The 24,931-nt window shown below is 47.4% G+C and overlaps 1 protein-coding gene across 6 annotated transcripts in view; it reads left to right on the top strand.

Annotated features, from left to right (window-relative positions):
* The window catches only part of myo9ab (myosin IXAb), a 220,952-nt gene that overhangs the window by 117,334 nt on the left and 78,687 nt on the right, over nt 1-24,931 (top strand). For all 6 annotated transcript variants that reach the window (XM_065022697.1, XM_065022695.1, XM_065022694.1 and 3 more), the window contains exons 9-10: nt 8,073-8,162; nt 19,799-19,915. In XM_065022697.1, coding sequence (XP_064878769.1) covers nt 8,073-8,162; nt 19,799-19,915 — 207 coding nt within the window. The remainder of the gene's footprint in view (nt 1-8,072; nt 8,163-19,798; nt 19,916-24,931) is intronic.

Below are 24,931 nucleotides of genomic sequence, written 5' to 3'. Positions count from 1 at the left end.
TCTATCTCCTAGAGATGAATGTACTTTGGTGCGAGAAGTGCGAAACGATCCCAGAACCACAGCAAAGGCCCTTGTGAAGATGCTGGAGGAAACAGTTACAAAAGTATCTAGATCCACAGTAAAAACGAGTCCTATATCGACATAACCTGAAAGGCCGCTCAGCAAGGAAGAAGCCACTGCTCCAAAACCGCCATAAAAAAGCCAAACTACGGTTTGCAACTGCACATGGGGACAAAGATCGTACTTTTTGGAGAAATGTCCTCTGGTCTGATGAAACCAAAATAGAACTGTTTTGCCATATTTGACCATCCATCGTTATGTTTGGAGGATAAAGGGGGAAGCTTGCAAGCCGAAGAACACCATCCTAACCGTGAAGCACGAGGGTGGCAGCATCGTGTTGTGGGGGTGCTTTGCTGCAGGAGGTACTGGTGCACGTCACAAAATGGATGGCATCATGAGGATGGAAAATGACGTGCAAATATTGAAGCAACATCTCAAGACATCAGCCAGGAAGTTAAAGCTTGGTCGCAAAAGGGTCTTCCAAATGGACAATGACCCAAACCATATTTCCAAAGTTGTGGCAAAATGGCTTGACGAAAACTAAGTCAAGGTATTCGAGTGGCCATCACAAAGCCTTAACCTCAACCCTCAACCTCAACCCAATACACAATTTGTGGGCAGAACTGAAAAGCGTGTGCGAGCAAGGAGGCCTACAAACCTGACTCAGTTACACCAGCTCTGTCTGGAGGAATGGGCCAAAATTCACCCAACATATTGTGGAAAGCTACCCAAAACGTTTGACCCAAGTTAAACAATTTAAAGGCAATGCTACCAAATAGTAATTGAGTAAACTTCTGACCCACTGGGGATGTGATGAAATAAATCATTCTCTCTACTATTATTCTGACATTTCACATTCTTAAAATATAGTGATGATCCTAACTAACCTAAGGCAGGGAATTATAACTAGGATTAAATGGCAGGAATTGTGAAAAACTGAGTTTAAATGTATTTGGCTAAGGTGTATGTAAACTACTTCCGACTTCAACTGTACCAATAGAGGCTTAGAAGCCTCATTTGATTGACACATGACTGAGGCGAGAGGATGTTCATTCTTTTTTTTTCTCCAAAATATATGTGTTCAATTTCTTCAGCTCAGGTTGACAGACAGACACCGAGAGATTTGAATACTGTTCATATGGACATTCTTTCTTGACATGTTAAACTGTTTGACCTATACACAAGCAATGCAAAGGGGGGGAGGTTGTATATGCTGCTTTGCAGGCAGCGTATCTTTTGATAGTTTTTATCATTTTGTTATATCATCCTCGCTGGACACGGACGTCAGTTTAATGTCTTGTTTTGATTGACATTTGTTCGAGTTGTCGACGAGCGTAAAGTCGGCGTGAAGTCAACAGCAAATGTCACCACGTCATTGGATTTAGGTTAAAAGTTTGGTGAAGAAAATACTAATCACTTTCTTTGACTTTTTGCGAATCCAATCAGTTTTCCACGTTGATTTCAACATCATCATATTTTGTTGAAAAGACGTGGAAACGACGTTGATTTCAACCCATTTTTGCCCAGTGGGACAAGACTTGTTTTCATTTTCGACATTGCGATATCTTATGAAAACTGGGTGACTAGAGCTCATGACAGCCAGAATATTGTGCAACACACACACACACACACACACAATCAATTGTGGCATGGCATCCATAATTTGTCACTGAATTGTTTTCAAATGTTTGCGTAGACTGCAAATCGTTTTTATGGTTTTGATCGCCACAGGCCAGCGACGAGACCAATGCAAGGGTACTAGTCCATAGAAATCCCTCGTAAATCAAATACTTCCAATGAGATACACACCACTCTTAACGAATCACATCCTACTCCTGACAGTTTGTTGGAGTGTTGTCACCCCCAAAAGCTGTCACTGTTGAAATGGTTGTTTGAGCAGAGCTGGCTGAACTTGCACTGTAAATACATGGTTAGGACCAGCGCGCGCGGACACACACACACACACACACACACACACACACACACACACACACACACACACACACACACAACAAGCTAAGCTAGACATTATACTGTAGGACTAACATGATTAGACAATGGGCGTGTTCCATTTGAGGAACTCAAGTGGGAGACATAACGGGAAGAAAAAGCATGGCAGATGCGTGAACTAGAATATCTATTTCTATTCAGAAGTTGTTCATGTGCTGAGAAGAGTGTCCTTATTTTTGGGGTCCGGATCACGTTCTCCTTACAAAGGAGACTTCTTGACCCTTTTCACACGGAACTACGGAACTGAACCAAATTGGCCCATGGGAAACTGTACCGCAACCAGCCTGTATACACCACAGATGCTGGAACGGAAAATATCTGGGCCAGCACCGTACGGTTCTGATCAGCTCGATTAGTGTGAAAAGGGCATCGGATTTGGATGTATTGTAGCCCCAGTTCTCTGACTCATGCTTCCACTGCAGTGCTAACGAACCAACACAAGTGCCTTGTGGGAATGAGCTTGCATTAGACACGCCCGTCTCCTTTATCACAGCTCTTCCACTCTGTGCCCTGCTGCATCTCCCTCCTACAGTAGAACCGCAATACATCATCACTCTCCGCTGTTGTTCCACAGCTACGGCGTCTGACTGCTAATGCTGGCAGCCAACTGAGCAATTCTCCTGTACCTCAGAATGTAGCCTGTCGTTGTCACAGTTGACATATCTAATTGTGCTGTGCTTTAACGACCAAAATATGTTATAGGAGGGCATCAAGGTATCTTTCTACACTACTTAAGCAAACTGACTGACATAAAGCCTACATTACGCTGTCATAACCATGACGTAACCGCTAGCTGAGGTCAACTTACTGTAGAAAGTCTGACCGGAGCCTACTCGACGGTGGGCACATGCTGTTCTCATTTACCTCAGAACATTTACATTACATTTAAGTCATTTAGCAGACGCTCTTATCCAGAGCGACTTACAAATTGGTGCATTCACCTTATGACCTCCAGTGGAACAGTAGTGCATCTAAATCTTTTCAGGGGGAGGGGGGGTGAGAGGGATTACTTTATCCTATCCTAGGTATTCCTTAAAGAGGTGGGGTTTCAGGTGTCTCCGGAAGGTGGTGATTGACTCCGCTGTCCTGGCGTCGTGAGGGGAGTTTGTTCCACCATTGGGGGGCCAGAGCAGCGAACAGTTTTGACTGGGCTGAGCGGGAACTGTACTTCCTCAGTGGTAGGGAGGCGAGCAGGCCAGAGGTGGATGAACGCAGTGCCCTTGTTTGGGTGTAGGGCCTGATCAGAGCCTGGAGGTACTGAGGTGCCGTTCCCCTCACAGCTCCGTAGGCAAGCACCATGGTCTTGTAGCGGATGCGAGCTTCAACTGGAAGCCAGTGGAGGGAGCGGAGGAGCGGGGTGACGTGAGAGAACTTGGGAAGGTTGAACACCAGATGGGCTGCGGCGTTCTGGATGAGTTGTAGGGGTTTAATGGCACAGGCAGGGAGCCCAGCCAACAGCGAGTTGCAGTAATCCAGACGGGAGATGACAAGTGCCTGGATTAGGACCTGCGCCGCTTCCTGTGTGAGGCAGGGTCGTACTCTGCGGATGTTGTAGAGCATGAACCTACAGGAACGGGCCACCGCCTTGATGTTAGTTGAGAACGACAGGGTGTTGTCCAGGATCACGCCAAGGTTCTTAGCGCTCTGGGAGGAGGACACAATGGAGTTGTCAACCGTGATGGCGAGATCATGGAACGGGCAGTCCTTCCCGGGAGGAAGAGCAGTTCCGTCTTGCCGAGGTTCAGCTTGAGGTGGTGATCCGTCATCCACACGGATATGTCTGCCAGACATGCAGAGATGCGATTCGCCACCTGGTCATCAGAAGGGGAAAGGAGAAGATTAATTGTGTGTCGTCTGCATAGCAATGATAGGAGAGACCATGTGAGGTTATGACAGAGCCAAGTGACTTGGTGTATAGCGAGAATAGGAGAGGGCCTAGAACAGAGCCCTGGGGGACACCAGTGGTGAGAGCACGTGGTGTGGAGACGGATTCTCGCCACGCCACCTGGTAGGAGCGACCTGTCAGGTAGGACGCAATCCCAAGCGTGGGCCGCGCCGGAGATGCCCAACTCGGAGAGGGTGGAGAGGAGGATCTGATGGTTCACAGTATCGAAGGCAGCCGATAGGTCTAGAAGGATGAGAGCAGAGGAGAGAGAGTTAGCTTTAGCAGTGCGGAGCGCCTCCGTGATACAGAGAAGAGCAGTCTCAGTTGAATGACTAGTCTTGAAACCTGACTGATTTGGATCAAGAAGGTCATTCTGAGAGAGATAGCGGAGAGCTGGCCAAGGACGGCACGTTCAAGAGTTTTGGAGAGAAAAGAAAGAAGGGATACTGGTCTGTAGTTGTTGACATCGGAGGGATCGAGTGTAGGTTTTTTCAGAAGGGGTGCAACTCTCGCTCTCTTGAAGACGGAAGGGACGTAGCCAGCGGTCAGGGATGAGTTGATGAGCGAGGTGAGGTAAGGGAGGAGGTCTCCGGAAATGGTCTGGAGAAGAGAGGAGGGGATAGGGTCAAGCGGGCAGGTTGTAGGGCGGCCGGCCGTCACAAGACGCGAGATTTCATCTGGAGAGAGAGGGGAGAAAGAGGTCAGAGCACAGGGTAGGGCAGTGTGAGCAGAACCAGCGGTGTCGTTTGACTTAGCAAACGAGGATCGGATGTCGTCGACCTTCTTTTCAAAATGGTTGACGAAGTCATCTGCAGAGAGGGAGGAGGGGGAGGAGGATTCAGGAGGGAGGAGAAGGTTGCAAAGAGCTTCCTAGGGTTAGAGGCAGATGCTTGGAATTTAGAGTGGTAGAAAGTGGCTTTAGCAGCAGAGAGAGAAGAGGAAAATGTAGAGAGGAGGGAGTGAAAGGATGTCAGGTCCGCAGGGAGGCGAGTTTTCCTCCATTTCCGCTCGGCTGCCCGGAGCCCTGTTCTGTGAGCTCGCAATGAGTCGTCGAGCCACGGAGCGGGAGGGGAGGACCGAGCCGGCCTGGAGGATAGGGGACATAGAGAGTCAAAGGATGCAGAAAGGGAGGAGAGGAGGGTTGAGGAGGCAGAATCAGGAGATAGGTTGGAGAAGGTTTGAGCAGAGGGAAGAGATGATAGGATGGAAGATGAGAGAGTAGCGGGGGAGAGAGAGCGAAGGTTGGGACGGCGCGATACCATCCGAGTAGGGGCAGTGTGGGAAGTGTTGGATGAGAGCGAGAGGGAAAAGGATACAAGGTAGTGGTCGGAGACTTGGAGGGGAGTTGCAACGAGGTTAGTGGAAGAACAGCATCTAGTAAAGATGAGGTCGAGCGTATTTCCTGCCTTGTGAGTAGGGGGGAAGGTGAGAGGGTGAGGTCAAAAGAGGAGAGGAGTGGAAAGAAGGAGGCAGAGAGGAATGAGTCAAAGGTAGGCGTGGGGAGGTTAAAGTCGCCCAGAACTGTGAGAGGTGAGCCGTCCTCAGGAAAGGAGCTTATCAAGGCATCAAGCTCATTGATGAACTCTCCGAGGGAACCTGGAGGGCGATAAATGATAAGGATGTTAAGCTTGAAAGGGCTGGTAACTGTGACAGCATGGAATTCAAAGGAGGCGATAGACAGATGGGTAAGGGGAGAAAGAGAATGACCACTTGGGAGAGATGAGGATCCCGGTGCCACCACCCCGCTGACCAGAAGCTCTCGGGGTGTGCGAGAACACGTGGGCAGACGAAGAGAGAGCAGTAGGAGTAGCAGTGTTGTCTGTGGTGATCCATGTTTCCGTCAGTGCCAAGAAGTCGAGGGACTGGAGGGAGACATAGGCGGAGATGAACTCTGCCTTGTTGGCCGCAGATCGGCAGTTCCAGAGGCTACCGGAGACCTGGAACTCCACGTGGGTCGTGCGCGCTGGGACCACCAGATTAGGTGGCGCGGCCACGCGGTGTGGAGCGTTTGTATGGTCTGTGCAGAGAGGAGAGAACAGGGATAGACAGACACATAGTTGACAGGCTACACAAGAGGCTACGCTAATGCAAAGGAGATTGGAATGACAAGTGGACTACACGTCACGAGTGTTCAGAGAGTTAAGCTTACGTAGCAAGAATCTTATTGACTAAAATGATTAAAATGATACAGTACTGCTGAAGTAGGCTAGCTGGCAGAGGCTGCGTTGTTGACTAAGTAGGCTAGTTGGCATTGGCTGCGTTGTTGACACTACACTAATCAAGTCGTTCCGTTGAGTGTAATAGTTTCTACTGTGCTGCTATTCGGGGCTAGCTGGCTAGCTAGCAGTGTTGATTACGTTACGTTGCGTTAAAAGAACGACAATAGCTGGCTAACTAACCTAGGAAGTCGCTCTAGACTACACAATTATCTTTGATACAAAGACGGCTGTGTAGCTAGCCGAGGGAGCTACACAGTGAGGGATTGCGTTCGCTCTACCCACGGACACAAACCACAAGGATTACGCAGTCTACCCTGTTGAGTCACTGATAAAACAATGATCAAAGTGTGTTGGAAAATCTGACAACTGTGCCACAGGGTATTATGCAGAAAGGGGAACCAGTTGGGTGTTTTTAAAGGAAGAGAGTCGTTTTGTGCCGCGGGTACCATGTGATTTATGTGGACGTGAGATGAGGCACATGCTCACCACATGTTCAGGGTCGGAGAGAGTAGAAGCACCATCGAAAAGGAAATACTGGGGTTTCCCAATGCTCTGGTACAGTAGTCCCGTTGTCACATTATTCAAACAAGGCAGGGTTTTGCTGAATTAATGGGATAGTTCGCCTAAATGATTAGACACTATGCCATTAATTTATACAGCGGAGTGACAGCCCGCAACTAAAGATTTGGGTTTGCTTACTTGGCTCGGGATAAGCTTTTAGCACTTGTCTGCTGCAAAACAATGGGTGTGATAGCTGTTAACCCCTGTCTAAGAGCATGCCTAAATCACCTCAAAACCACTAACATAAGCAGCAAATATCTAGAACATAAACATGTATCATATCATACCACGGGTGAACTATCGGTCACCAATTCACCATCTTTGCGTTTACTACACTGTGGTGTCACGTGAGCAGCACTTTCCACAGGGAAAGCTAATTGGCCATGGTGTAGACTGATGCATGAATGGGAATATGACTGGCTCGGACTTCCTGTTTCTTGTGGGGGGGGGGGGGCAGAACAGGAAGAGGAAGTGGAGCAGGGTCAGATGGTAGAGTTGACAGACTGGTTCCTCTGGCTGGACCACAGGGTCCCAATAGGGCTAGGTGGAGCTCGGACAGTGTTAAGTGATGGGACTGTGACAGTAAAAGAGTTCCAGGGTCAGTTTGGGCCTTGCTTCAGGGCACATCTCCCATTAGCTTGATTGAGAAATGTATTAATATACAGTAACAGCACAGATGTATTTTTTTATGTATTAAAAACCGTGCAAGAGAATGGAATCTAAGCGTGGTTACCAGGCGACAGTCGTAAAGCACAGACCAATCGGTGAGCAGTAGAATTAGCTCCGCACCCAGTGGGGGATTACCAAGAAGTACGAATCTAAATCTAATTAGTGTCACTCACAAATGCTGCTGTTTACATCAAAGACCATTTATAAAGGAAACAACTGAAAAAAACATACAGCCATGATGGTGTTTAAGATCAACACCCTGCAGCTTCACACTCTCTCGCGCACACACACACACACACACACACACACACACACACACACACACACAGGGTACCCTCTGCCGCGTCCTCAGCAGCAGCTGTCAGCATAATCCCAGTGGATGCATGAGTGGTCAGATGTGTGTGCAGTGACATCTGTCTCTCTCAATGGGCTGTCTGCTGAGGCCAAGGCTAGCATGCGCGTGCGTGTCTGTGTCCTGCTCTACACAAGGAAGCTAATCTCAGCTAACCATGTCAGTTTCACATAGAAAGAGGGGATTGAGTAGAGCATTGGCTAACCGCTATCTGTTGTTATCTAAAGTATGTATGCAACTAATAGCTATGCGCTCTATTCAGAGTGACTTCCTGTCTCTACTTTCTGACTGACCTTGTGCTTGTCTATGTCCGCAGGTGAAGGAGGAGATGCTGTTCGAGGCTCTGACCACCAGGAAGACTGTCACGGTGGGAGAGCGGCTGATCGTGCCATACAAACTGGCAGAGGTGACCGCGAGATTTCCTGTTCTTTTTATAATAACAAACATCATAACACAACTGCACCAGACCACACAGGCAGCTTTGAACCCTAGCTGACCCCCACAGTGACAACAACAGCCTCAGAGCTTCAGAACTCTCCAAGATATTTCATCTTGTATAAAGTCTAGGGACTTCGTTGATAGAGTCGTGTTTATGAATTGTTGACAGCTGAAATTCTTAAGGACACTACTTGTTTGCTTGGATTTGCTTTCCTTCCGCCGAAACTCAAAAGGCTTTTGTAGTCCACAGGGGGAGGGCGTACAGTACATTCCTAAAGGCCTCGAGAAAGCAAAGCGGAGTCGCTTTGTTTGGCCGCAGAGTGCGTCAGTGGTCAGGGATTATAAGGGGCCGTCTCAGGAGGGTTTGTTGTGGTGGCGCTGACCCCCCCTTAGCGCAAAAAGCATCATTGTCGCGCATGTATGCCGAATCTCACAGAGAGCCTATTTGAAATTACCTTAATACAAAACCTGGGTTGAGGTTCATTGATGGAAAAAGTTGTAAAACATTTTGCTACAGCAAACAGAACTGTTGTTTTCTTTTTATGTCTAACGAACACGGCCCAGCATTCGCTCTCAACCGTTTCATACGAGTTCCTGCCTGTCACCCACCCCGGTCCCCTGGGGGGCGTTTGTGTTTCAGAGGAAATTCTACACAAGGCTAGTCTATAACTGAGCTGTCCTCCACCATCCCACCCCCTTCTGGTTACACATTAGCGACTAGCTACACAATAGCTGCATCCATCTCCCCAGACAGTCATGTGGTCTCCGCCTAGGAATGTGCATCCTCCACTGGAATATACAGCCGGACCAGAAACCAAATCCAGTCTCCGTCTTCCTCAGCCTCTCCATATACAGTCGTACTAGAGGCTCAGACAATGGCCTTTAAAAAAAACGTAATCCTATAGGAAGACTGTGGCTACGATACATACTCAACACTTACTGTTACTGTAGCTCTGTTGTTCTGCTAAGGCTATGGAAGTCCCCCATCCGCCATAACTTAATGTGGAGAGAGAGAGAGGTCTTTGAGGAGGTGGAGCGTTAAGAGAAGGGACGAGGGGCCCTCCACTGCGTGGAAATCCCCATCTGTCACAGCCTAATATGAGCCTTTTAGAGAAAGGAGCGCGGGAGGGAGGGAGAGATTCCATTCACCGTGTCAGAAGGAAATCTGCACAGAACAGCACCAAGCATGTTCCCTACACTACTGCACATCAGTAGGATACGGCTGTGGTTGTTGTTGGCACGGCAACTGTGGAGAAAGGGATAAGTGACTGCAGAGGCCGTAGCAGTTCCCCTGGTCACTGAGACATCTCCTCTCTGCTCCCAGGGGTGAAAATAGGCCTATACCATCTTTCTCTCTCTTTCCCACTTTCTCTCTCTCTCTATATATCTCTCTCTCTATCTCTCTCTATATATATATATATCTCTATTGACTCGGGCTGCATTCCAATAGGTTCTGTGCAACCTTTCCCTCCTAACATCAGATGGGTGAGAGAGAGAGTGTTTATTGATTGTTTTGGTCCAGTGGTAAGGCTTCTCTCTGTTCCCAACTAAGGGGTTAACACACACGAGGAACGGCCTGACTGGTTGGATACCTGTCAGTTTCCTTATCTCATGACTTAATTGCCAGTTTATTCTACTGTCAATGATATATTACCAAGCATTAACCTAGTTATTTCATGAAAGAGGTCCTATAAAAAGAAGCTAAGGCTTGCTGCATGCTGGCTAATGAGAGAGGTAGAGTGTGTTTTAATTAACCACGGCTCTGCTGTGCATTCATGTGCTTTAGATTAAACAGTGCCACTCTATATCAAAGCTTTTTAAATGTCTTTGCAGCGAACATACACAAAATCAAACATATATATATATATATATACACACACACACAGTCTTATTTTATTAACCTTGTGGTGACACAGAATTGATTCTCATTCAAAATCCTATTTTCCCTAACCTTAATCCTGAACCTTTAACGCCTAACCTTTAACCCCTAAACCTAATTCTAAACCCTAAACCCCTACAAATAAGTAGCCTTTGTCCTTGCGGGGGGCAGGCAAAATGTATCCAGCTGGTTGAATCTTTGTTTGTTTACTATTTTTGTAGGGACTTCTGGTCCCAACAAGTATCGTTAAACATGTTACACACACACACTTCTATAAACTGGCATCACAAACGGGCAACCAATTGGACACAAACGCTTCAAAAACTCACACGCACCCCGTCGGAGAAGAGGCTAGCAAGTTATTTGCGTTGCGGTCTCATGCCGGGTGTTGTTTTACACCTCCTGTGGCTCACTGAGTGTGTTTGTAAGCCATTAGCGAGAAATAGCAAGGCCCCCTCTGTTAGGCTCCTCTGCAAAGGCTTCTAATTACCAAACACCAGCCAAGACCTTGTTACAGACTCGCCCCCAGAACAGTTTACTAAACTCTCTCTGATAACTTCCCTCTAATTATTTTGTCAGCCTCTTGGGTGGCCATCTCATAAACTTTGTTTTCGGGGAGTTTTTTTTCCTTCTCTCCATCAAATTCCATTCCCTGACATTTTTAGCACTGTGGTAAATAATTGAATCTGGTTGTGACGTTTTCTGACAATGGAGGTTCCTTGACGCGACACATTGTCGTGTTTGAAAATCCCTGGTGGATGTTTTGAGCCGTTTTGATTGGGAGTGGGGTTTGAAACTGTTGCAGAATGCATGTGGACTTACATAACCTTTGGGAGCAGGAAACCGCGATGCTCATACCTCTAAAAATAACGCCTATATCAATAATGCATTAGGGAAGAAGAGGAGGCTTTTTAAAACACATATTTTTGCTTGGTCACTATTCTCTACTCCCCCGGACCTAGTTGAAACTAGACACGTGCTGCAAATGCACTGTACATTAAGGGTGCGTTCAGGGACACAACACATTAGTCCGTTTAATAGAAATGTGTTGTGTATCACATATTTTTACTTCCTCATAAATTTGTGCTCCCCTTGACCTAGTCGAATCGGTTTAAACACACGTACCTGCCTGCTGACACTCTACTGTACATTAAGGTTGCGTTCAGGGGCACGCAAGGTTACCGAAGGTTCATAAAGTACAAATGTGTAGTATGTAAGCCTAACAGACATAATTCTCTGTCATGTGGAGTATGTTGGACATGCCTCCAGTAACAGCACAGACCTGTGTCTGACCAGCCACAGCTAACCAGACTTAAACGCCATTCCCCTATTATAATAGTTTAGCATAGGGCTGTTACGGTGACCGTATTACCTCCACAACGGCAGTCGCGAGTCTTGACCGCAGTCAAATTGCACGTGACCGTTGAGTCCCGGTAACTGGACTTCTCCAAGACCGTGCTCTGACGGTCCATTAATAGCCTACCGAACATGCTAACTGCCAGTCGCTAATCGCCTGGTACTCGCCGCTCTATTGTCCCTTTAATCACTCTGGCATTAATGCAAATGCATTCGAATATCAAACACTTCATGAGAGCTCTGTCATTCAGAGTTTGATCAGAATAGGATCACCTCATTGCGAGAGCCAATTTCTCATAGCTGGGTGATGCATGGAAAGAAATAAGTGTTTTGCAACATTTCTGTAGACTATGCTATGCAATTGCATGAGAAAACAGAATGATGGCCTCTATTAAAAAGAGGAGGATTTCAGTTTTCTCTAGGCTAACTATGTTTATTTTCTTATCTTTGTTAATATTAAGCACATTGCTTCACTTTACAACCGGAGTATAGCCTATCTGGCTGGCATGAAAATGAACCGCGGGAAAAGCATCCTCCGTTCGCTATTCAAGTGCATGAGGATGACGTCTTTTTTCCCCCTGCCCGACTTCCGACAGGTGCATGATAATGGCCCATTCGTAATCAAAACTAATTTCACACATATATTATTTAGTATATGTAAAGACGAGATTAAATTGAGAATAGTCTGATGGGGGAGAATATTGTCACTTGTGAATAATGCGCAGCGTGTGCAGTCTAACGCAAGAAACAGAGAGCATGCACTTTTGTTGTTTTGTTCAAATCATAGCCGCATGCATCATGTAGCCTAGCCCATAGGCCTATATGTTTTGATAAGGTTTGAATCACAACTAAAGTGGCCAAATAACTGTAAGCGTAGCCTATAGGTGAACGACCACCTTGATTCAGTCTTGCGTGGTGCCAGGACAACAACCTCTCCCTCAATGTGAGCAAGACAAACGAGCTGATTGTGGTCTACAGGAAAAGGTGGGCCGAACAGGCCCCCATTAACATTGACAGGGCTGTAGTGGAGAGTTTCAAGTTCCTTGGTGTCCACATCACCAACAAACTATCATGGTCCAAACATACCAAGACAGTCGTGAAGAGGGCACGACAAAACCTTTTCCCCCTCAGGAGATTGAAAAGATTTGGCATGGGTCCCCAGATCCTCAAAAGGTTCTACAGCTGCACCATCGAGAGCATGCTGACCGGTTGCAACTACTCGGCATCTGACCGTAAAGCGCTACAGGGGGTAGTGCGAACGGCCCAGTATATTACTGGGACCAAGCTTCCTGCCTTCCAGGACCTATATAATTGGCGGTGTCAGAAGAAAGCCCCAAAAAATTGTCAGACTCTCCAGTAAGTTGTAGACTGTTTTCTCTGCTACTGCACGGTCAGCGGTACCGGAGTGCAAGTCTAGGACCAAAAGGCTTTTCAAAAGCTTCTACCCCCAAGCCATAAGACTGCTGAACAATTAATAAAATTGCCACCGGACAATTTACATTGACCCCTCCCTTTTGTACACTGCTGCTACTCGCTGTTTATTATCTATGCATAGTCACTTCACCCTCACCTACATGTACAAATGACCTCAACTAACCTATAGCCCCGCACACTGACTCGGTACCGGTGCCCCCTGTACGTAGCCTTGTTATTCTTATTGTTGTTACTTTTTATTTTAGTCTACTTGGTAAATCTTTTTTTAACTCTTCTTGAACTGCACTGTTGGTTAAGGGCTTGTAAGTAAGCATTTCACGGTAAGGTCTACTACATCTGTTGTATTTGGCACATGTGGCAAATAAGGTTTGATTTGATGTAGCATAATTTGAAATGGTGTTTTTTACATTGGATAAAAGCAGAGACACAGAGATGCAACAAAGTATGTCATACACTGAATGTGAGGAATGATGGGAAAGGATTCTGCTTTGAAAGTTTAAAATTGTAATCTCGCTTTTGAGATAATGGCCTTTGAATGCTTTGGTACTACTACTGGAGAGTTTATAGGATACTCTCGATGTTGCAGCTGTTGAACCTTTTGAGGATCTGAAGACCCATGCCAAATCTTTTCAGTCTCCTGAGGGGGAATAGGCTTTATCGTGCCCTCTTCACAACTGTCTTAGTGTGTTTTGATCATGATTGTTTGTTGGTGACGTGGACACCGAGGAACTTGAAGCTCTCAACCTGCTCCATTGCAACCCCATCGATGAGAATGGGGGCGGGCTTTTCCTGTAGTCCACAATCATATCCTTTGTCTTGATCACGTTGAGGGAGAGGTTGTTGTCCTGGTACCACACGGCCATGTCTCTGACCTTCTCCCTGTAGGCTGTCTCATCGTTGTTGGTGATCTGGCCTACCACTGTTGTGTCTTCAACAAACTTGATGATGGTTTGGAGTCGTGAACAGGGAGTACAAGAGGGGACTGAGCACACACCCCTGAGGGGCCCCCGTGTTGAGGATCAGTGTGGCGGATGTGTTGTTACCTACCCGTACCACCTGAGTGCGGCGCAGGATCCAGTTGCAGAGGGAGGTGTTCAGTCCCAGGGTCCTTAGCTTAGTGATGAGCTTTGTGGGCACTACTGTGTTGAACGCTGAGCTGTAGTCAATGAATAGCACTCTCACATAGGTGTACCTTTTGTCCAGGTGTGAAAGGGCAGTGTGGAGTACAATAGAGATTGCATCTGTGGATCTGTTGGGGCAGTATGCAAATTTGTGTGTCTAGGGTTTCTGAGATAATGGTGTTGATGTTAGCCAAGACCAGCCTTTTAAAGCATTTTATGGCTACAGACGTGAGTGCTACGTGTCGGTAGTCATTTAGGCAGGTTACCTTAGTGTTGTTGGGCACAGAAGACACTTACCAGTTGGTCAGCGCACGCTCAGCGTACACGTCCTGGTATTCCGTCTGGCCCTACGGCCTTGTGAATGTTGACTTTTTTTAAGGTCTTACTCACATCTGCTTCGGAGAGCATGATCACACATTTGTCCGGAACAGCTGGTGCTCTCATACATATTTAATCGATGCACTTATTGATGAAGCCATTGACTGATGTGGTGTACCATCAGAAGAATGCCATCAGAAGAATCCCTGAACATATTCCAGTCTGTGCTAGCAAAACAGTCCTGTATCTTCCTCATCTGAACACTTTCTTTGGGTCAGTCATTGTGCAATTGTGTATAAAAAGAGTTTTGACTGGCCATTACTGTATTTCTTGTGCTGCTATATTTATTGCTCAATTCTTAAAATGAAGTACATTATTCCGCTTTACAACCGGTGTAGCCTACCTGGCGAATTATAATCGTAACCGCGTTCGCTATTCGAGTGCAGGCTACGGATGACATGTTTTTTATGTGGGCCATTCTAAGTTTAAAAAAAAAAAGCAAAAAAAAACACTTATTTTCCAACATAATTTGCAAATAAATTAATTAAAAATCCTACAATGTGATTTTCTGGATTTTTTTCTTCTCATTTTGTATGTCATAGTTGAAGTGTACCTATGATGAAAATTACAGGCCTCTCTCATCTTTTTAAGAGGGAGAACTTGCACAATTGGTGGCTGACTAAATACTTTTTTGCCCCACTGTATATATCACACACAGTACCAGTCAAAAGTTTGGACACGCCTACTCATTCAAGGGTTTTTCTTTATGAAGACATCAAAACTATGAAATAATACATATGGAATCATGTATTAACCAAAAAAAACAAATGAAAATATATTTTATATTTGAGATTCTTCAAAGTAGCCACCCTTTGCCTTGATGACAGCTTTGCGCACTCTGTCATTCTCTCAACCAGCTTCACTTGGAATGCTTTTCTGGCAGTATTGAAGGAGTTCCAACATATGCTCAGCACTGCTTTTTCTTCACTCTGTGGTCCAACTCATCCCAAACCAATTGGGTTGAGGTCAGGTGATTGTGCAAGCCAGGTCAACTGATGCAGCACTCCATCACTCTCCTACTTGGTCAAATAGCCCTTACACAGCCTGGAGGTGTGTTGGGTCATTGTTCTGTTGAAAAACACATGATAGTCCCACTAAGCTCAAACCAGATGGGATGGCACATCGCTGTGGTAGCCATGCTGGTTAAGTGTGCCTTGAATTCTAAGCACTGACACACAGACTGACACCTCCACACACACACACACACACACACAAACACAGACTGATGAACACAAACACAGACTGACAAACACACGCACAGACTGACACGCACAGACTGACACGCACAGACTGACACGCACAGACTGACACGCACAGACTGACACGCACAGACTGACACGCACAGACTGACACGCACACAAACCCTGACACACACAAACACACAGACTGACACACACACACACACAGACTGACACACACACAGACTGACACATACACAGACTGACGCGCACGCACGCAGACAGACTGACGCGCACGCACGCAGACAGACTGACGCGCACGCACGCAGACAGACTGACGCGCACGCACGCAGACAGACTGACGCGCACGCACGCAGACAGACTGACGCGCACGCACGCAGACAGACTGACGCGCACGCACGCAGACAGACTGACGCGCACGCGCAGACGCGCCGCGCAGACAGACTGACGCGCACGCACGCAGACAGACTGACGCGCACGCACGCAGACAGACTGACGCGCACGCACGCAGACAGACTGACGCGCACGCACGCAGACAGACTGACGCGCACGCACGCAGACAGACTGACGCGCACGCACGCAGACAGACTGACGCGCACGCACGCAGACAGACAGACAGACTGACGCGCACGCACGCAGACAGACAGACTGACGCGCACGCACGCAGACAGACTGACGCGCACGCACGCAGACAGACAGACTGACGCGCACGCACGCAGACAGACAGACAGACTGACGCGCACGCACGCACACAGACAGACAGACTGACGCGCACGCAGACAGACAGACAGACAGACAGACTGACGCGCACGCACGCACACAGACAGACAGACTGACGCGCACGCAGACAGACAGATAGACAGACAGACTGACGCGCACGCACGCAGACAGACAGACTGACGCGCACGCACGCAGACAGACAGACTGACGCGCACGCACGCAGACAGACAGACTGACGCGCACGCACGCAGACAGACAGACTGACGCGCACGCACGCAGACAGACAGACTGACGCGCACGCACGCAGACAGACAGACTGACGCGCACGCACGCAGACAGACAGACTGACGCCACGCACGCAGACAGACAGACTGACGCGCACGCACGCAGACAGACAGACTGACGCGCACGCACGCAGACAGACAGACTGACGCGCACGCACGCAGACAGACAGACTGACGCGCACGCACGCAGACAGACAGACTGACGCGCACGCACGCAGACAGACAGACTGACGCGCACGCACGCACACAGACTGACTGACTGACGTGCACGCACGCACACAGACAGACTGACGCGCACGCACGCAGACAGACAGACTGACGCGCACGCACGCAGACAGACAGACTGACGCGCACGCACGCACACAGACAGACTGACGCGCACGCACGCACACAGACTGACTGACTGACGTGCACGCACGCACACAGACTGACACACACGCACACAGACTGACGCACGCACACAGACTGACGCACGCACACAGACTGACGCACGCACACAGACTGACGCACGCACACGCAGACTGACTGACTGACGCACGCACACGCTGACTGACTGACTGACGCACACGCACACAGACTGACGCACGCGCACGCAGACTGACTGACTGACGCACACTGACTGACTGACTGACGCACACTGACTGACTGACGCACACGCACACAGACTGACTGACGCACACGCACACAGACTGACTGACGCACACGCACACAGACTGACTGACGCACACGCACACAGACTGACTGACGCACACAGACTGACTGACGCACACGCACACAGACTGACTCACACAGACTGACTGACGCACACGCACACAGACTGACGCACGCACACGCAGACTGACTGACGCACGCACACGCAGACTGACTGACGCACGCACACGCAGACTGACTGACGCACGCACACGCAGACTGACTGACTGACGCACACAGACTGACTGACGCACACGCACACAGACTGACGCACACGCACACGCAGACTGACTGACGCACACGCACACAGACTGACTGACGCACACAGACTGACTGACGCACACAGACTGACTGACGCACACAGACTGACTGACGCACACAGACTGACGCACACAGACTGACTGACGCACACGCACACAGACTGACGCACACAGACTGACTGACGCACACGCACACAGACTGACGCACACGCACACAGACAGACTGACTGACGCACACGCACAGACTGACGCACACGCACACAGACAGACTGACTGACGCACACGCACACAGACTGACGCACACGCACACAGACAGACTGACTGACGCACACGCACACAGACAGACTGACTGACGCACACGCACACAGACAGACTGACTGACGCACACGCACACAGACAGACAGACTGACTGACTGACGCACACGCACACAGACAGACAGACAGACTGACACAGACGCACGCACAGACGCACGCACGCACAGACGCACGCACAGACGCACGCACGCACAGACGCACGCACAGACGCACAGACGCACGCACGCACGCACAGACGCACGCACAGACGCACGCACGCACGCACAGACGCACGCACGCACGCACAGACGCACGCACGCACGCACAGACGCACGCACGCACAGACGCACGCACAGACTGACGCACGCACGCACAGACGCACGCACAGACTGACGCACGCACGCACAGACTGACGCAAGCGACGCACAGACGCACGCACAGACTGACGCACGCACGCACAGACGCACGCACAGACTGACGCACGCACGCACAGACTGACGCACGCACGCACAGACTGACGCACGCACGCACAGACTGACGCACGCACGCACAGACTGACGCACGCACGCACAGACTGACGCACGCACGCACAGACTGACGCACGCACGCACGCACAGACTGACGCACGCACGCACGCACAGACTGACGCACGCACGCACGCACAGACTGACGCACGCACGCACGCACAGACTGACGCACGCACGCACGCACAGACTGACGCACGCACGCACAGACGCACGCACGCACGCACAGACGCACGCACGCACGCACGCACGCACAGACGCACGCACAGACGCACGCACGCACAGACGCACGCACGCACAGACGCACGCACAGACGCACGCACGCACAGACGCACGCACGCACACACAGACGCACGCACGCACGCACACACAGACGCACGCACAGACGCACGCACGCACACACAGACGCACACACGCACGCACACACAGACGCACGCACGCACAGACTGACGCACGCACGCACAGACTGACGCACGCACGCACAGACTGACGCACGCACACACAGACTGACGCACGCACACACAGACTGACGCACGCGCACGCACGCACACACAGACTGACGCACGCGCACGCACGCACACACAGACTGACGCACGCACACACACACACACAGACTGACGCACGCACACACACAGACTGACGCACACACACACACAGACTGACGCACACACACACAGACTGACGCACGCACACACACAGACTGACGCACGCACACACACACACACAGACTGGCACACACACAGACTGAGGCAGGCACACACACACAGACTGACTGACGCATGCACGCACACACGCGCACGCACACACAGACTGGCAGACACACAGACTGACACACAGACTTGATGGAAATACAAATATATTAGACGAGAGATAGATAGCCTAGATAAACAGATAAGGAGAAAGAAGGATACGGTACAGTAGTTTTGTTTCGTCGTGCTGCAGTTCTAGCCTTTGAGGGTTTGCCCTTGCATGTCTGATTAACCTTGTGCAGTATTAAATCTCTGTAAAACCACATGCTGTGCAGGAAGATTAGCAAGCACTTTAAGAAGGGAGAAACATCTGGGACAATAACATACGTAAATAATATGTTACAGATGCTCACACACACACACACACACACACACCTCTATTTCTGTCTAGTGGATTGATTTGGTGTGTTGTGAAGAGTACGGCAGATTATTTTATGGAGATGTCTTCCATTGTTGCTTGTACCTAATCTACATTGTGTAAGGATTTGAACGACATTGTGTTTTTATATTGTCCTATAGTCTGTACAGCTCAAGATCAAGAGGGGAGAGTATTGTGTGTGTTTGTGAAGGGGAGGGGCAGGGGGTTGACAGGAGGATAAGCCCATGGTCCAGATGGAAGCATATACTTTATACATTTGATTGATTGATATAGCGCTGTGATTGTAGCAGATGGTAAAATGTGTTCTTGTGTCATGATTGTCTCTGTGTGAATGTAGGCTGGCACCGTGCGGGACTCCATGGCCAAATCCCTGTATAGCGCCCTGTTTGACTGGATCGTCTTCAGGACCAACCATGCCCTGCTCAACAACAAAGACCTGGAGGACAGTGCCAAGGTAGGATTCAGACCTACACTATCGGTCAAAAGTTTGGACACATCCACTCATTCAAGTGTTTTTCTTTATTTTTTTACTATTTTCTACATTGTAGAATAATAGTGAAGACATCAACACTATGAAATAACACATGGAATCATGTAGTAACCAAAATTGTGTTAAACAAATCAAAATATATTTTATATTTGAGATTCTTCAAATAGTCACCCTTTGCCTTGATGACAGCTTTGCACACTCTTGGCATTCTCTCAAATAGCTTCACCTGGAATTATTTTCCAACAGTCTTGAAGGAGTTCCCACATATGTTGAGCAGTTGTTGGCTGCTTTTCCTTCACACTGCGGTCCAACTCATCCCAAACCATCTCAATTTGCTTGAGGTTGGGGGATTGTGGAGGCCAGGTCATTTGATGCAGCACTCCATCACTCTCCTTCTTGGTAAAATAGCCCTTACACAGTCTGGAGGTGTGTTGGGTCATTGTCCTGTTGAAAAACAAATGATAGTCCCACTAAACCCAAACCATATGGGATGGTGTATTGCTGCAGAATGCTGCGGTAGCCATGCTGGTTAAGTGTGCCTTGAATTCTAAATAAATCACAGACAGTGTCACCAGAAAAGCAGCACCACACCAGAACACCTCCTCCTCCATGCTTTACGGTGGAAACTACACATGCAGAGAACATCCGTTCATCCGTTCACAAAGACACGGTGACTGGAACCAAAAATCTCCAATTTGGACTCCAGACAAAAGGAATAATTTCCACCAGTCTAGTGTCCATTGCTCGTGTTTCTTAGCCCAAGCAAGTCTCTTCTTCTTATTGGTGTCCTTTTATGGTGGTTTCTTTGCAGCAATTCAACCATGAAGGCATGATTCACACAGTCTCCTCTGAACAGTTGATGTTGAGATGTGTCAGTCACTTGAACTCTGAAGAAATTATTTTGGCTGCAACTTCTGAGGCCGGTAACTCTAATGAACGTATCCTTTGCAGCAGAGGTAACTCTGGGTCTTCCATTCCTGTGGTGGTCCTCATGAGAGCCAATTTCATCATAGTGCTTGATGGTTTTTGCGACTGCGCTTTCAGAGTTCTTGAAATTTTCCAGATTGACTGACCTTCATGTCTGAAAGTAATGATGGACTGTCGTTTCTCTTTGCTTATTTGAGCTGTTCTTACCATAATATGGCTTTTACCAAATAGGGCTATCTTCTGTATACCACCCCTACCTTGTCACAACACAACTGATTGGCTCAAACGCATTAAGAAGGAAATAAATAACACAAATTAACTTTAACAAGGCACACCTGTTAGTTGAAATGCATTCCAGGTTACTACCTCGTGAAGCTGGTTGAGAGAATTCCACGAGTGTGCAAAGCTGTCAAAGGCAAAGGGTAACTATTTGAATAATCTCAAATAAAAACAATATTTTTGATTTATATTTGTTTAACACTTTTTTGGTTTTTACATGATTCCATAAGTGTTATTTCATATTTTGGATGTCTTCACTATTATTCTACAATGTATAAAATAGCAAAAATAAAGAAAAACCCTTAAATGAGTAGGTGTGTCCAAATTTTTGACTGGTAGTGTACACACACACGCATTAAGTCGTTCATGACACTGACACACGCACACGTTCCCTCACACACATTCTTCACACTCATGCAAGCTCTGACACACACACACACATACATAATATACAGTTGAAGTCGGAAGTTTATGTACACCTTAAACAAATATATTTAAACTCAGTTTTTCACAATTTCTGCAATTTAATCCTAGTAAAAATTCCCGGTCTTAGGTCAGTTAGGGTCACCTCTTTATTTTAACTTCTTGATTACTACCCATCCCACATGCGGGAGCGTAACGTAGCCTCAAACTAATTAGCATAATGCAGTGGACAGAAATCTTCCTAGAAAATTTTCCTATTCATGAAAATCCCAAATGAAATATATTGAGACACAGCTTAGCCTATTGTTAATCACACTGTCATCTCAGATTTTTAAAATATGCTTTACAGCCAACGCTAGACAAGCATTTGTGTAAGTTTATCATGGCATAATGCTATGGCTAGGCTCTGCTAGCGTCAGGCAACATTTTCACGAAAATAAGAACAGCAATCTTTGAAGAACTTCAGATGTTTTCACTCAGGAGACTCCCAGTTAGATAGCAAATGTACCTTTTTTCCAAAAATATTATTTTTGTAGGCGAAATAGCTCCGTTTGTTCTTCACATTTGGCTGAGAAATCGACCGGAAAATGCAGTCACTGCAACGCCAAACTTTTTTTCCAAATTAGCTCCATAATATCGACAGAAACATGGCAAACGTTGTTTAGAATCAATCCTCAAGGTGTTTTTCACATATATATTCGATAATATATCCGTTGGGATAATTGGTTTCTCATAAGAAGCGATTGGAAAAATGGCTACTTGTGTACTTTATGCAAAATTTTCTGCCGGAGCCATCATGTGACCACTTGCTAAATGTGGTCCTTTACGGCTATTCTTAAACATAAATGCGTAAAAAGACGTCACAATGCTGTAGACACCTTGGGGAATACGTAGAAAACGTAAGCTCATTTGTAGCTCATTCACAGCCATATAAGGAGTCATTGGCATGAGGCGGTTTTAAAAAATTTGGCACTACCTGATTGGATTTTTATCTGGGTTTCGCCTGTAACATCAGTTCTGTTGCACTCACAGACAATATCTTTGCAGTTTTGGAAACGTCAGAGTGTTTTCTATCCAAATATGTCAATTATATGCATAGTCGAGCATGTTGTCGTGACAAAATATCCCGTTTAAAACGGAACGTTTTTTATCCAAAAATGAAAATACTGCCCCCTAGTTATAAAAGGTTTATTTTAAGAATGTGAAATGTCAGAATAATAGTAGACAGAATTATTAATTTCAGCTTTTATTTATTACATCACATTCCCAGTGGGTCAGAAGTTTAAAAACACTCAATTAGTATTTGGTAGCATTGCCTTTAAATGTTTTAAACTTTGGTCAAACATTTTGGATAATCTTCCACAAGCTTCCCACAATAAGTTGGGTGAATTTTGGCCCATTCCTCCTGACAGAGCTCGTGTAACTGAGTTAGGTTTGTAGGCCTCCTTGCTCGCACATGCTTTTTCAGTTCTGCCCACAAATCTTCTATAGGATTGAGGTCAGGGCTTTGTGATGGCCACTCCAATACCTTGACTTTCTTGCCCTTAAACCAATTTGCCACAACTTTGTAAGTATGCTTGGGGTCATTGTCCATTTGGAAGACCAATTTGCGACCAAGCTTTAACTTCCTGACTGATGTCTTGAGATGTTGCTTTAATATATGCACATAATTTTCCATCCTCATGAAGCCATCTATTTTGTGAAGTGCACCAGTCCCTCCTGCAGCAAAGCACCCGCACAACATGATGCTGCTACCCCCGTGCTTCACGGTTGGGATGTTGTTCTTCGGCTTGCAAGCCGCCCCCTTTTTCCTCCAAACAGTTCTATCAGAACAGAGGACATTTCAGAGGACCTACGATCTTTGTCCCCATGTGCAGTTGCAAACAGTAGTCTTGCTTTTTTATGGCGGTTTTGGAGCAGTGGCTTCTTCCTTGCTGAGCAGCCTTTCAGGTTATGTCGATATAGGACTCATTTTTACTGTGGATATAGATACTTTTGTACCCGTTTCCTCCATCTTCACAAGATCCTTTATTGTTGTTCTGGGATTTGCACTTTTCGCACCAAAGTACGTTCATCTCTAGGAGACAGAACACGTCTCCTTCATGAGCAGTATAACAGCTGCGTGGTCCCATGGTGTTTATACTTGCGTACTATTGTTTGTACAGATGAATGTTGTACCTTCAAGAATTTGGAAATTGATCCCAAGGATGAACCAGACTTGTGGAGAACTACACTTTTTTTCTGATGTCTTGGGTGATTTCTTCTGATTTTCCAATGATGTCAAGCAAAGAGGCTTTGAGTCTGACGGTAGGCCTTGCAATACATCCACAGGCACACCTCCAATTGGCTCAAATGATGTCAATTAGCCTATCAGAAGCTTCTAAAGCCATGACATAATCTTCTGGAATTTTCCAACCTATTTAAAGTTAATTATAAGTGAAATAATCTCTAAACAATTGTTGAAAAAATTACTACACAAACAGTTCGAACTACTAATTTTAAAAATGACTCTCTCCAGAAATAAGTCTCTCACTGTTGCCGCCTGCTTACCGACCCCCCTCAGCTCCCAGTTGTGCCCTGGACACCATTTGTGAATTGATTGCCCCCCCATCTTGCTTCAGAGTTTGTTCTGTTAGGTGACCTAAACTGGGATATTCTTAACACCCCGGCAGTCCTACAATCTAAGCTAGATGCCCTCCATCTCACACAAATCATCAAGGAACCTACCAGGTACAACCCTAAATCTGTAAACAAGGGCACCCTCATAGATGTCATCCTGACCAACTGGCCCTCCAAATACACCTCCGCTGTCTTCAACCAGGATCTCAGCGATCACTGCTTCATTGCCTGTATCCGCTACGGATCCGCAGTCAAACGACCAACCCTCATCACTGTCAAACGCTCCCTAAAACACTTCTGTGAGCAGGCCTTTCTAATCGACCTGGCCCGGGTATCCTGGAAGGACATAGACCTCATCCCGTCAGTTGAGGATGCCTGGTCATTCTTTAAAAGTAACTTCCTCACCATTTTTGATAAGCATGCTCCGTTCAAAAAATGCAGAACTAAGAACAGATATAGCCCTTGGTTCACTCCAGACCTGACTGCCCTCAAACAGCACAAAAACATCCTGTGGCGGACTGCAATAGCATTGAATAGTCCCCACGATATGCAACTGTTCAGGGAAGTCAGGAACCAATACACGCAGTCAGTCAGGAAAGCTAAGGCCAGCTTCTTCAGGCAGAAGTTTGCATCCTGTAGCTCCAACTCCAAAACGTTCTGGGACACTGTGATGTCCCTGGAGAACAAGAGCACCTCCTCCCAGCTGCCCACTGCACTGAGGCTAGGTAACAC

The sequence above is a fragment of the Oncorhynchus nerka genome, linkage group LG9a (genome assembly GCF_034236695.1).
Source record: "Oncorhynchus nerka isolate Pitt River linkage group LG9a, Oner_Uvic_2.0, whole genome shotgun sequence".
NCBI lineage: Eukaryota > Metazoa > Chordata > Actinopteri > Salmoniformes > Salmonidae > Oncorhynchus > Oncorhynchus nerka.
This window is presented reverse-complemented; position numbering and strand designations above follow the sequence as displayed.